Source organism: Aquarana catesbeiana, linkage group LG03 (assembly GCF_042186555.1).
Source record: "Aquarana catesbeiana isolate 2022-GZ linkage group LG03, ASM4218655v1, whole genome shotgun sequence".
NCBI classification, from domain to species: Eukaryota; Metazoa; Chordata; class Amphibia; order Anura; family Ranidae; genus Aquarana; species Aquarana catesbeiana.
In genome coordinates this window covers 658498935-658511461 of record NC_133326.1, presented here as the reverse complement: position 1 = coordinate 658511461, position 12527 = coordinate 658498935, and the positions used below count along the sequence as shown (strand labels likewise).

The following is a 12527-nucleotide window of genomic DNA, read 5'->3' as shown; positions in this document are numbered from 1 at the left end:
CAGTTGCAGAACTGTCGCTGTTATTACTTTTCAGTGTTTGATGACGGATCTCCCCACAAAACACTATCGCTCAATTCTGCAAGTGATTCTAATTTATTATCACTGTTTTCTAGCTGGTCTAAAACCACTTTTGGTGTAAATGGACGGTTTTGGTTGCTATGGACAATCTCCAGTTTCCTGGCAGAAAGAACCGTTTTTATAATATAAAACTGCATGCAGGACACTGGACAAACCACTAGGGATAAAAGGGTTGTGAAATTATCGGATACAGTACTGTAATCTGTAAGATTACAGTATACTGTATCTATACTGTGTGTTTTACTTTTTGAATTTGGCGCCGAACTCCGTCCCTGTGCGTCGCAACGCTCGCAGGGAACGGAGCTTGGCACTGTGAATCGAGCGAGACACGGCGGCTCGCAGATCACAGCGGGGAGACATCGCAGGATCCAGGGGACAAGGTAAGTAACCTCTACATGGATCCTGCGATGCGATCCCGAGTCCGGCTCGGGGTTACCGCTCTTGTTACTGAAATCTCACCCCGAGCCAGACTCGGGAATACCACCAGGGGGGTTAAAGTTCATGTGTGTAAAGGCAGGCGTCCCAATATTTTTGACAATGTAGTGCATATACATTTGTACTGTGATTGGAAAACAATCAATTCTGGTTTAGAACTCTATAATGTTATTCCCAAATTGATATTCATCTGTATTCAATATTTGTTCTATAACAATTTATTTTCATATTCCTATAGATCTTAATCAGCGCAATATGACCCATGAGAAATCCTTCAGCAAAGCTCAGTAATCATTGGAGATATAACACAGGAGAGAAGACTATTTCATTACTCAGAATTTAACAAGTGCTTTTCAGAGAAGACATTTCTTTGCCACCAGAAGAAGATCCAGAAAGGGAAAACATGTTTAAATGTTTGAAATGTGATAAGAATTTCTCAAAAAAGGCACAATTTATTATACACATGAGGAGTCACACAGGAGAGAAGCCATTTGGATGCTCAGAATGTGATAAGTGTTTTTCATCAAAGGGAGGTCTTACTAAACACCAGAGAATTCACACAGGAGAGAAGCCATTTGGATGCTCAGAATGTCATAAGTGTTTTTCATCAAAGGGAGGTCTTACTATACACTGGAGAATTCACACAGGAGAGAAACCATATAGTTGTTCAGAATGTAACGAGAGCTTCTTACAATCGGAATCTCTTTCTTACCACCAGAAGAAGATTCACCAAGGAGAAAATACATTTAAGTGCACAGAATGTGACATGTGTTTCTATAAGAAGTCAAATTTTATTGTTCATCAAAGGAGTCACACAGGAGAGAAGCCATTCAGATGTTCAGAATGTGACAAATGTTTCTCTGAAAAATCTAAACTTAAGCAACACCAAAGGATTCACACTGGAGAAAAGCCATTTATGTGCTCAGAATGTGACCAATGCTTTAGACAAATTACTCATCTTTTGCAACATAAGAAGATTCACACAGGAGAGAAGCCATTTAGATGTTCAGAATGTGACAAATGCTTTGTGCAAAAAATGTATCTTACTCAACACCAAAGAGTTCACACAGGAGAGAAACCGTATAGATGTTCAGAATGTGATAAAAGCTTTGTGCAAAAAATTTATCTTACTCAACACCAAAGAGTTCACACAGGAGAGAAGCCGTATAGATGTTCAGAATGTGACAAATGTTTTGCTGAAAAATCTGCACTTAAGAAACACCAAAGGATTCACACTAGAGAAAAGCCATTTATGTGCTCAGAATGTGACCAATGCTTTAAACAAATTACTTATCTTATGCAACACAAGAGGATTCACACAGGAGAGAAGCCATTTAGGTGTTCAGAATGTGACAAAGGCTTTGTGCAAAAATCTAATCTTACTCAACACCAAAAAGTTCACACAGGAGAGAAGCCGTATAGATGTTCAGAATGTGACAAGTGCTTTGTAGAAATGAGGTCACTTGCTATGCACCAGAGGGTTCACACAGGAGAAAAACCATAAAGATGTTTGGAATGTGACAAGTGTTTTACACAGAAGACACATCTTACTCGACACCAGAGGATTCATGAAGGAAAAGAAGCCGATTCAATTAGTTCAGTGTGAATGTTATAAATATTTCAGATGTTGCATATATCTGCTTAAAGCTGATCTTCAGCTTTCATTGAAAATTTAAAATTAATTTAGAGCAATCTGGTCCAAACTAACTATTAATTTCACTAAGATATGCATCGGCACTGCTTAACCACTCAAAGGCAGCTTTGAATTTTCCGAATGAATGCAAAGCTTCCTCTGACTGGCTGAGGCAGAGGATTTAATATCATCCGCCCACCTCTGCACCTCAGTCAATCAGAGGAAGCTTTGTATTCCTTCAGAAAATGCAAAGCTTTCTGTAAATGGCTGAGAAGCTTTTGTTCTTGGTGTGGGACAAGAAGATCCCATCTCATTGCCAGAACACAGCACTTTATGCTGTATGTAGATGAGGCTACATACAGCTTATACAGCGCTAAGAGAAGCTGCATGTCTTAGTGATGTAAATAGTTTGTTACACCCAGTTGGTCCAAAAAATAATTTAAAATGTCACTAAAAGCAGGAGATCACATTTAAATACAAGAGCCACAAATGAGGGAATTGCTTTGAAGAATATACATGACATGACTCTTTTCAAACTATGTTTTAGCTTTTGTGCTCTAATTAGATAAAGAGTATTCACAATGCTTTATTTAAGTGCACATTTCATACTTGCATGTAGAACATTTGTTTTTGCTTCAATAAAATGCATGAATACAAAAACTGCAAAAGTTAGAACATAAAAATACATCTATGCTGTGTGTACTTTTCTACATTGCTTATAACCTGTGACTTAGACATTGCTAAATGATGTACATGTAAAATGAAACAAGTTTTGTCACTTGTATAATTAAAAAGTCCTAACACTTAGGGGTTGATTTGCTTAAAATGCAAAATCTGGTGCAGTTGTGCATGGTAGCCAGTTTTTAACTTCAGATCGCTCATTTTAGCTTTGAAAAAAAGCTAAAAAAAAGTTGAAGCTGCACCAGATTTTGGGCTCTCCAGTTTTATAAAAGCAACCTCTTAACCCTTTCGCTGTCAGATCCGTGCATATTATAGATCTGACAGCAGGGGGTTTAACACACAATCCAGTGGCTGCAGCCAACGAGATTGTGTGTGAAACTGACAATGCTCACAGAAACTCCTCACACACCCCCAGGACTGGGGCCCCCGCACACGCACCCCCCGAAATGCTTTCTGGACTTTGCTTTCCCATTTGTGGGATAGCAGCTTGGGGGAAGGAGAAGAGCGGAGACACGTCTGCTCTACTCTCCTTCTTGCTGTGATCCATAAAGCGATGTCCGCAATGTCCCTTCCGGGTCAGCATCTAGGTGCCCCGACTAGCTTAGCCGGGAAGTAATGTTTTGCAATGTGATCTGCATTCTCAAAGCATTCAGTGGAGCCCAAACTAGACATGCATATCTCAATAAAGAGAGCCTGTCACCTAAAAATCATCACATGTAAAGAAAAAAGTTAAGTAACATTTATTTATTTTTTTTGAATAAAAAAATAAGTTACACCCAAGCTTATAAAATACCCCCAAAAAATGTTGAGGCCCCCCACCTCCACATATACCCATGTACGAATGTAAACGCATGCGTCGGGGGCACCTACCTGTGAAAACATAGATTGCAATACATGATGCATATCGTCACGCACACTGGAGTGAGAGCAATAATTCTTGCACAAGACCTCATCCGTAACACTAAACTGCTTCCTATAGGTGGCTCTAGTGTCGCCTATAGAAAATATAGTGTACTGAAGTTTGTCGCCATTTCACGGGTGCACACAAATTCAAAGTTTGGCATGAGGCCTATCTATTTACTTGGCACAACCTCATATTTTACCAAAACTTTGGGTAAGTTGTTGCGTTTGTTCGCCCTAAAATTCCCTTTAGTGTGTTTTTAACTGAAATTTTGCGTTTCCTAGACCTTTGCGTTAATATCATGTGACAGAAAAATTGGATCTATATAAGAAGTGTGATAGCACTGCTGCAAACTACAAGTGATATACAGTGAAAATACTGATGTTGACAATGTCAATAATAGACATGCAATAAAAACAATGTGCTCAATGAAAAGTCCAAATAAATAAAGAAAAGATGAAAAGATTGAATAAATGGATAGTCTTGTTATACACTGAGAAAAATTATAAACGCAACACTTTTGTGTTTTTCCCTATTTATTATAATCTGAACTCAAAGATCTAGGACTTTTTATGTGCCGTATATACTCGAGTATAAGTCGACCCGAATACCCGAGGCACCTAATTTTACCACAAAAAACTGGGAAAACTTATTGACTCGAGTACAACCTAGGGTGAGAAATGCGCAGCTACTGTAAGTGGAAAAGAGGGTCAACAATGACCATTTGCAGTCTCACTGTGCCCATTTGCATGCCTCACTGTGCCCATTTGCAGCAATAGGTCCCCCGAAGTTCAAACTCGGTAGTTAAGGTTTCCTAGATGCCCCCTAGCTGCAGCCTAAATTTGGGGTCTCTGGACCCAAAGGGTCCTGAAATGACATTGCTGCAGATGGACACAGTTGACCGAATTTGGGGCCCCATATCTCAGGGCCACTTGGTGCTAGGAACCCCAAATTTGGTGTGCACACCAAGTGTAGCTAGCACATCAACATAGCTACAAGTGGCCCTGAGATACAGGGCCCCAAATTCGGTTCAGAAAATGTCAAGCACTTTTCTGCAGCAGAGAATGACATTTTATGAATGTACTTTGGGGCCCCATATCTCGGGGCCACTTGGTGCTAGGAACCCCAGCTGGATATGTTGTAGTGCTAGTTCCACTGGGTTTGCACACCAAATTTGGGGTTCCTAGCAACAACTGGCCCCAAAATACAGGGCCCCAAATTCGGTTTGGAAAATGTCAAGCATGTTTCTGCAGCAGAGAATGACATTTTCCAAACCAACTTTGGGGCCCCATATCCCGGGGCCACTTGGTGCTAGGAACCACAGCTGGATATGTTTTAGTGCTAGTTCCACTGGGTTTGCACACCAAATTTGGGGTTCATAGCACCAAGCGGCCCCAAGATACGGGGCCCCAAATTCGGTTCAGAAAATGTCAAGCACTTTTCTGCAGCAGAGAATGACATTTTATGAACCGACTTTGGGGCCCCATATTTCGGGGCCACTTGGTGCTAGGAACCCCAGCTGGATATGTTGTAGTGCTAGTTCCACTGGGTTTGCACACCAAATTTGGGGTTCCTAGCACCAAGTGGCCCCAAAATACGGGGCCCCAAATTCGGTTCAGAAAATGTCAAGCACTTCTCTGCAGAAGAGAATGACATTTTCCGAACCAACTTTGGGGCCCCGTATTTCGGGGCCCCAAAGTTGGTTTGGAAAATGTCATTCTTTGCACCAAAAAAGTGCTTGACTCGAGTATAAGCCGAGAGGGGCACTTTCAGCACAAAAAAATGTGCTTAAAAACTCGGCTTATACTCGAGTATATACGGTACACAAAAGGCCTATTTCTCTCAATTATTGTTCACAAATCTGTCTAAATCTGTGTTAGTGAACACTTCTCCTTTGTCAAGATAATCAATCCACCTCACAGGTGTGGCATATCAAGATGCTGATTAGACAGCATGATTATTGCACAGGTGTAACAAAGAAAGAGGAAAGGAGGGCGTACCGTCCTTGTGCATTACCAAAGATAACATTTATTCAAAACTATAACAGCAGTAGTCATATTCACAAACAAACATGTTGAAAAGGCTTGTCAGTACACCAGCAAATGGAACCATGTCCCAAAACACCTGCAACTTGGACCAGATGTTGAAGGGCACCAGATAAGCCGTTTGTGATGCCATCTGGTCCCCTTCAACATCCGGTCCAGGTTGCAGGTGTCTATGGACACGGTTCCATTTGCTGGTGTACTGACAAGCCTTTTTAACACATTTGTTTGTGAGTATGACTTCTGCTGTTATTGTTTTGAATACATTTTATCTTTGGTAATGCACAAGGTCGGTACGCCCTCCTTTCCGCTTTCTATGTTTCAGTTCTAAGGATACCTAATGTTCTGAGGAGGGCAGCAAGACCACTGGCGTTCCACCCTATATCCAAAGGGTTGGCTGCACCACCTATCTATAGACTAAGCCCCCAAGCGCAGGAGTTTGTGTTGTTTTATTGCACAGGTGTGCCTTAGGCTGGCCTATTGGGGGGTCTGGGGGATCCAAAAAACAGTCAGTATCTGGTTTGCCTCATGCTGTGCAGCACATCTCCTTTGCATAGAGTTGATCAGGTTGTTAATTGTGGCCTGTGGAATGTTGGGAAGGAGATGTCATTTTACAGAGGACAAACACTGGACAAGTGCCAACATTGAAAAACTCATGCAGTTGCCCCCCACCCCTCTTGTCTCCTATGGGATAGGGGATATATGAGGATCATTCTAGCTGGTGTGACTCTGTGTGACTGTGATCCCTGGGGCCTCTCCTCTACCCATGTCTACCCTGGCAATTGTGCATTAATGGGCACTGATGAGCCAGGCAGCAACCAGAAAGTGTTCTTTACCCCTTAAGTTCCGCTCTAAGCCCATGGCCTTTGGCCCACCTAGAATCACCCCTGTCGGTGGCTAAATGAGTGTGTTTGTAGTTATCACTTACGATTTTTGGGGGAAGATTGTCTTGTTGTCTCCCCTGTTGGGGCCTGGGCGAGGGTAGCCTCCCTTCGTCCCCTCTGGTGTCTTGTCTGTAGCCTCATTTTTTTGTGCTTCCCTGTTGAAAGAAGAGTAAAAATTGTTAAAAACAAAAAAGGGCAAAAAACTTTTAACCACCTCAATACAGGGCACTTCCACCCCCGTCCTGCCCAAGCCATTTTTCAGTTTTCAGCACTGTCGCACTTTGAATGACAATTGCGCGGTCATGTTACACTGCACCCTAATGAAATTTTTATAATTTTTTCCCCACAAATAGAGCTTTCTTTTGGTGGTATTTGATCACCTCTGCGGTTTTTACTTTTTGCGCTATTAAACAAAAGAAGAGGGACAATTTTGAAAAAACACAATATTTTTTACTTTTTGCTATAATAAATATCCGATTTTTTTTTTTTTTTAACAAATTTTTTCCTCAGTTTAGGCCATTATGTATTCTTCTACATATTTTTGGTAAAAAAAAATTGCGATAAGCGTATATTGATTGTTTGCGCAAAAGTTATAGCGTCTACAAAATAGGGGATAGATTTATAGCATTTTTATTATTTATTTATTTTTTACTAGTAATGGCAGCGATCTGCGATTTTTATTGTGACTGCGATATTGCGGCGGACACATCGGGCACTTTTGACACATTTTTGGGACCATTCACATTTATACAGCGATCAATGCTATAAAATTGCATTGATTACTGTGTAAATGTGACTGGCAGGGAAGAGGCTAACACTAGGGGGCGATCGAGGGGTTAATGTATGACCTAAGGAGGTGATTTCTAACTGTGGGGGGAGGGGACTGACTGGGGGAGGTGACCGATCGGTGTCCCTATGTACAAGGGACACGCCATCGGTCTCCTCTCCTCTCTGACAGGACGTGGATCTGTGTTTACATGCACAGATCCACGGTCCTGCTCTGTTACCCGGCAATCACGGGTGCCCGGCGGACATCGCGGCCGCCGGGCACGCGCACCGGGTCCCGCGCGGCGCGGCGGGCACGCGCGCGCGCTGCCGGCGGGGCGCGCGCGCCCCCTAGTTGCTCGGGAGGGCGAGGACGTCATATGATGTCCGCCCAGAACAACAGAAGCCTCGTCCACCCGTCATATGACGGTGGGCGGTGGCTTAGTGGTTAAAAAAAGTTCATATCTGCTTTATATTTTACTTCATCTTTAAAAAAAAATTCTGACAAAGATTAGAGAAAACATTATCTCGAATTTTCAAAACCTACTTGGAGAAAGCACATATACAGCTAATTTTCACATATACATATTGGTTAGATACAAATATTGCTTACATTTTTTTAATATGTGATGGATGGACTCCATCTGCTCTTGCTTGCGGTGCTTTAGATCAGACTATCACTTTCATATTTGGTCTTTCATTCATTGCACCGAAAATTCACACTCCAAAATGGCGATGACTTTCTCCAAAATGAGGTCCTTTCGGCTGTTGGGCCTTTCGTAGTTGCGCAGCTTGCAATCATAGTTGTGCTTCTCAAGGATGCGCACCATCTCATCCTTGCTCACGGGAGTGGCTTTGTGCCTCCTATAAGCTCCACCACCGAGGGGCTGCATAGAATTTCCAGAATTCGCAGAATCCAACATGTTGTCCCTCAATAATATTCTGCCGTGTGTGTCGCATGCAGAAGAGAGATGGTCACGCCCCAGCGTCATGATGCACTGAGAGCAGAGTTTCACGCATGCGTAATGTATATAAAGCCATAATGAGCGGTCGATGTAACGGCGGGAGTGGAGGACGAACGATCAACATCACCAAAAGGAGACATAAAACGAAAGTACAATTGTAAATTGGGGCATCAGTGGTTAGTGGCCTATACTGCTTAGATTGAGGACTATATTGGGACCAGATTATTTATGAGTTAAGCCTGACATTATGGTTTGTCTTGTGTCCTGTCTTGCAGGCATCTGCTTATTGAATTGCCAATGATGGATAAATTCACTGCTCCAGACTTTTTGCATGAATTTATAGAGCAGTACCCGGAGCTGCCGTGTCTGTGGAAAGTGAAGAGTAGGGATTACTCAAATAAAATCAAGAGGAAGGCAGTGATGAAGAAACTGTTGGAATTGGTTAGGCCTCTGTACCCCACAGCAGACATTAATTAAATGAAGGCCAAAATTGGTAGCCTTCGTAGTACATATAATAGGGAGCACAAGAAGGTCCTGGAATCCCAGAGATCGGGAGCATCAGCAGATGACATATATGTTCCCAGGCTGTGGTACTACCACAGCCTGTATTTTTTGTCCGACCAAATCAAACCATGCCCATCACTGTCAATGCTTCCTTCCACATCGGCTGAGGCCACAGCTCCTCAGGTCCACCCTGGTCCTTCTACACCGGAAGAAGATGTGGAGGAGCCCAGCTTGACCCAGGTATAGCATTGTTGAACATATTTGTATCCAAAAATAGAATGATGTTAAATAGACGTTATTGATCCCAAATTTCTGCCTTAACAAAGTGGTTTCCATATCAATAGACAGTAGTGGCCAAAAATGATTGGGAGAAGAATGAAAAATGCTGGGGTCAGAATGATAGTCCTTTCTATTTGTCCACATTTAATTTGCAAGAGTCATGAGCTCAAAATTGTGTATGATTGATGTCCAAAAAAACAAAAACTATGTCCCATTTTCATACACAGGGAAGTGTCAGTCAGGAGGAGCCCGTGCCCAGCAGCCAGACGTTGCAGATCTCTCCCCTACGCCCTCCTACTAAAATGGCCAGGAAGAGCAGGAAACTGGATGAGGCCACGGCTGCCTTCCTCAGCCATGCAACAACCACCATAAGTATGGCCCCAGATGCACAGGAGGCATTTGGCTGTATGACAGGTAAAACGCTACGTGATATGGAGGAGGAGCAAAGGAGTATGTGCAAGGAACTAATCCTGCAGCTCCTCAACAAGGGGAGGAGTGGACAAATTTCAACAAAAACACACATGTGTGATTTGGTTGACACACCTCCACCACCTCCACAGACACCCCAGCAACGCCACTCACCACAGCAGCATGGCAGACCGTGGCAAATCCAGCCCCAACACTCCCAACAAGCCCGCTGGCCTGGGGATTTTCAACCCTATGATTTCTTATTCTCTTTTTGTTTATTTTTTTATTATTATTTCAGCTGTTATACTTTATTTATGTTTGTGTGCAGAGAATGCACTTTTTCTTTAAATTATTTAATTTTGATTTGGAGGCAGATAACATGTATAATTTAGTTTATTTTCTTTGTTAAAGAATGCACAATAAAAAAAATGGCCTCAGCCGATGTGAAAGGGAGCAATGACAGCGATGGCCTGGTTTCGGTCTCCTCTGGCAAAAACTGCAGGCTGTTGTAAGACCACAGCCTGGGGACATATATGTCATCTGCTGCTGCTCCCGATCTCTCAGAGTCCAGGACCATATTGTGCTCCCTATTAAATGAACTCCTCAGATTCCCAATTTTGCTCTTCACATAATTGAGGTCTGCCCTGGGGTACAAAGGCTTCACCAATTCCAACAGTATCTCCATCGCTGCCTTACTCTTGATTTTTTTATGACCTTCTTTTGCTCCCTATTAAATAAAAAATAATTATTTAGAAAAATACTTGGCTATGTGTTTTACTTAAAAGGATAGTTTGTTTGTGAGTAGGCAGGTACATTTCAAAAATACAGTGTCAAATTAATAACAAGGGACACCAACATAGTTGTATCTTTGAGCTTAAAAACTACGAGATAATAATGGTGTTGTGGTAACTTGACCCAAAATAAAAAATATTATTCTATATATCACTCGAAAAAAAAGCCTTTTTCAATACGTTTGGCAGAACTCTGTCAATATCACCAGCAAAGCAGCTTCATTATTATCCCATTATAAATAAGAAGAGAATGTGCACTGCATTTCGAGATTTCATAAGTTGACGCGTCACAAATGTGATATCTCCATTACGAACACTAGTTTTACAAGACCGTCCACTTCCGGCACGTCCTTGCTTCCGAGCATGCGTGTTTGTACTTTGGACTTTTGTCAGACGGACTTGTGTACACACACTTGGAAAATCCGACAACAGACATTTGTCCACAGAAAATTTTAAAACCTGCAATCCAGCATTTCCAAAATCCAACAACAATTGTCCGATGGAGCATACAAACGGTCGGATTTTCCGCCAACAGCCTGTCATCACACAATTCCCGTCGGAAAATCCAATCGTGTGTACGAGGCTTTAGAGGTACTCTAAGCTCGGTTCCCCTCCCATGAGGAAAATAGCTAAAGTAAACAATGTTAATGTTTGCCAATACAAGGCTCTCAACTTTTGAAATGATGACGTCTACATGTAACATAAAAAGCCATCTTAAGAGATAACAGGACATTCATTCATACAGTCACGTATACAAACTCACACAGACACATGTAAGGAAGCATGAAGGCATGTATTCATATACTATTTGATATATTCAGATACATGCATTCCCTTTCAGCTTAACCACTTGCCGACCAGCCACCGTCATCATCATAGCTATATGTCGGCTCCTTTAAGTGGGATAGCAGGCGAGCTTTCGCCGCCGGAGGCACGCACCCGATGCATTGCGGGGGTGCCGATCCTCGTGGTCGATGGACGCGATGACCACCAGCCACGAGTGATTGCGGGCACGAGAGGCAGAACAGGGACGTTTGTGTGTCAACACACAAATCCCTGTTCTGTTCTGAGAGGAGAGACAGATTGTTCCTAATAGCTTGGAACCACGATCTGTCATCCCCTCTAGTCAGTCCCCTCCCCTACAGTTAGAACAGACAGTCAGGGAACACAGTTGACCCCTTGATCGCCCCCTAGTGTTAACCCTTTCTCTTCCAGTAACATTTATACAGTAATCAGTGCATTTTTATAGCACTGATTGCTGTATGATTGTCAATCGTACCAAAAATGTGTCAAAAGTGTCCGATGTGTCAGCCATATTGTCGCAGTCAGGATAAAAATCACAGATCGCCGCCATTACTAGTAAAAAAAAATAATAATAATAAAAATGTCATAAATCTATTCTCTATTTTGTAGATGCTAGAACTGTTAAGTAAACCAATCAATATACACTTTTTGCGATTTTTATTACCAAAAATATGTAGAAGAATACATAGTTACATAGTTACATAGTAGGTGAGGTTGAAAAAAGACACAAGTCCATCAAGTCCAACCTATGTGTGTGATTATGTGTCAGTATTACATTACATATCCCTGTATATTGCGGTCATTCAGGTGATTATCTAATAGTTTCTTGAAGCTATCAATGCTCCCCGCTGAGACCACCGCCTGTGGAAGGGAATTCCACATCCTTGCCGCTCTTACAGTAAAGAACCCTCTACCCTCTAATTGCAATGAGTGGCCACGAGTCTTATTAAACTCTCTTCTGCGAAAAAGTTTTATCCCTATTGTGGGGTCACCAGTACAGTATTTGTAAATTGAAATCATATCCCCTCTCAAGCGTCTCTTCTCCAGAGAGAATAAGTTCAGTGCTCGCAACCTTTCCTCATAACTAAGATCCTCCAGACCCTTTATTAGCTTTGTTGCCCTTCTTTGTACTCGCTCCATTTCCAGTACGTCCCTCCTGAGGACTGGTGCCCAGAACTGGACAGCATACTCCAGGTGCGGGCGGACCAGAGTCTTGTAGAGCGGGAGAATTATCGTTTTATCTCTGCAGTTGATCCCCCTTTTAATGCATGCCAATATTCTGTTTGCTTTATTAGCAGCAGCTTGGCATTGCATGCCGTTGCTGAGCCTATCATCCACTAGGACCCCCAAGTCCTTT

At 42.3% G+C, this 12527-nt stretch overlaps 1 protein-coding gene across 1 annotated transcript; it reads left to right on the top strand.

Moving 5' to 3' along the window:
- Nucleotides 1–976: 976 nt before the first annotated feature.
- LOC141134063 (uncharacterized) lies at nucleotides 977–2017 on the top strand. The gene has a single exon (XM_073623648.1). The coding sequence runs from the start codon at nucleotides 977–979 to the stop codon at nucleotides 2015–2017; it is 1041 nt and encodes a 346-aa protein (XP_073479749.1).
- The last annotated feature ends 10510 nt before the right edge of the window (nucleotides 2018–12527 follow it).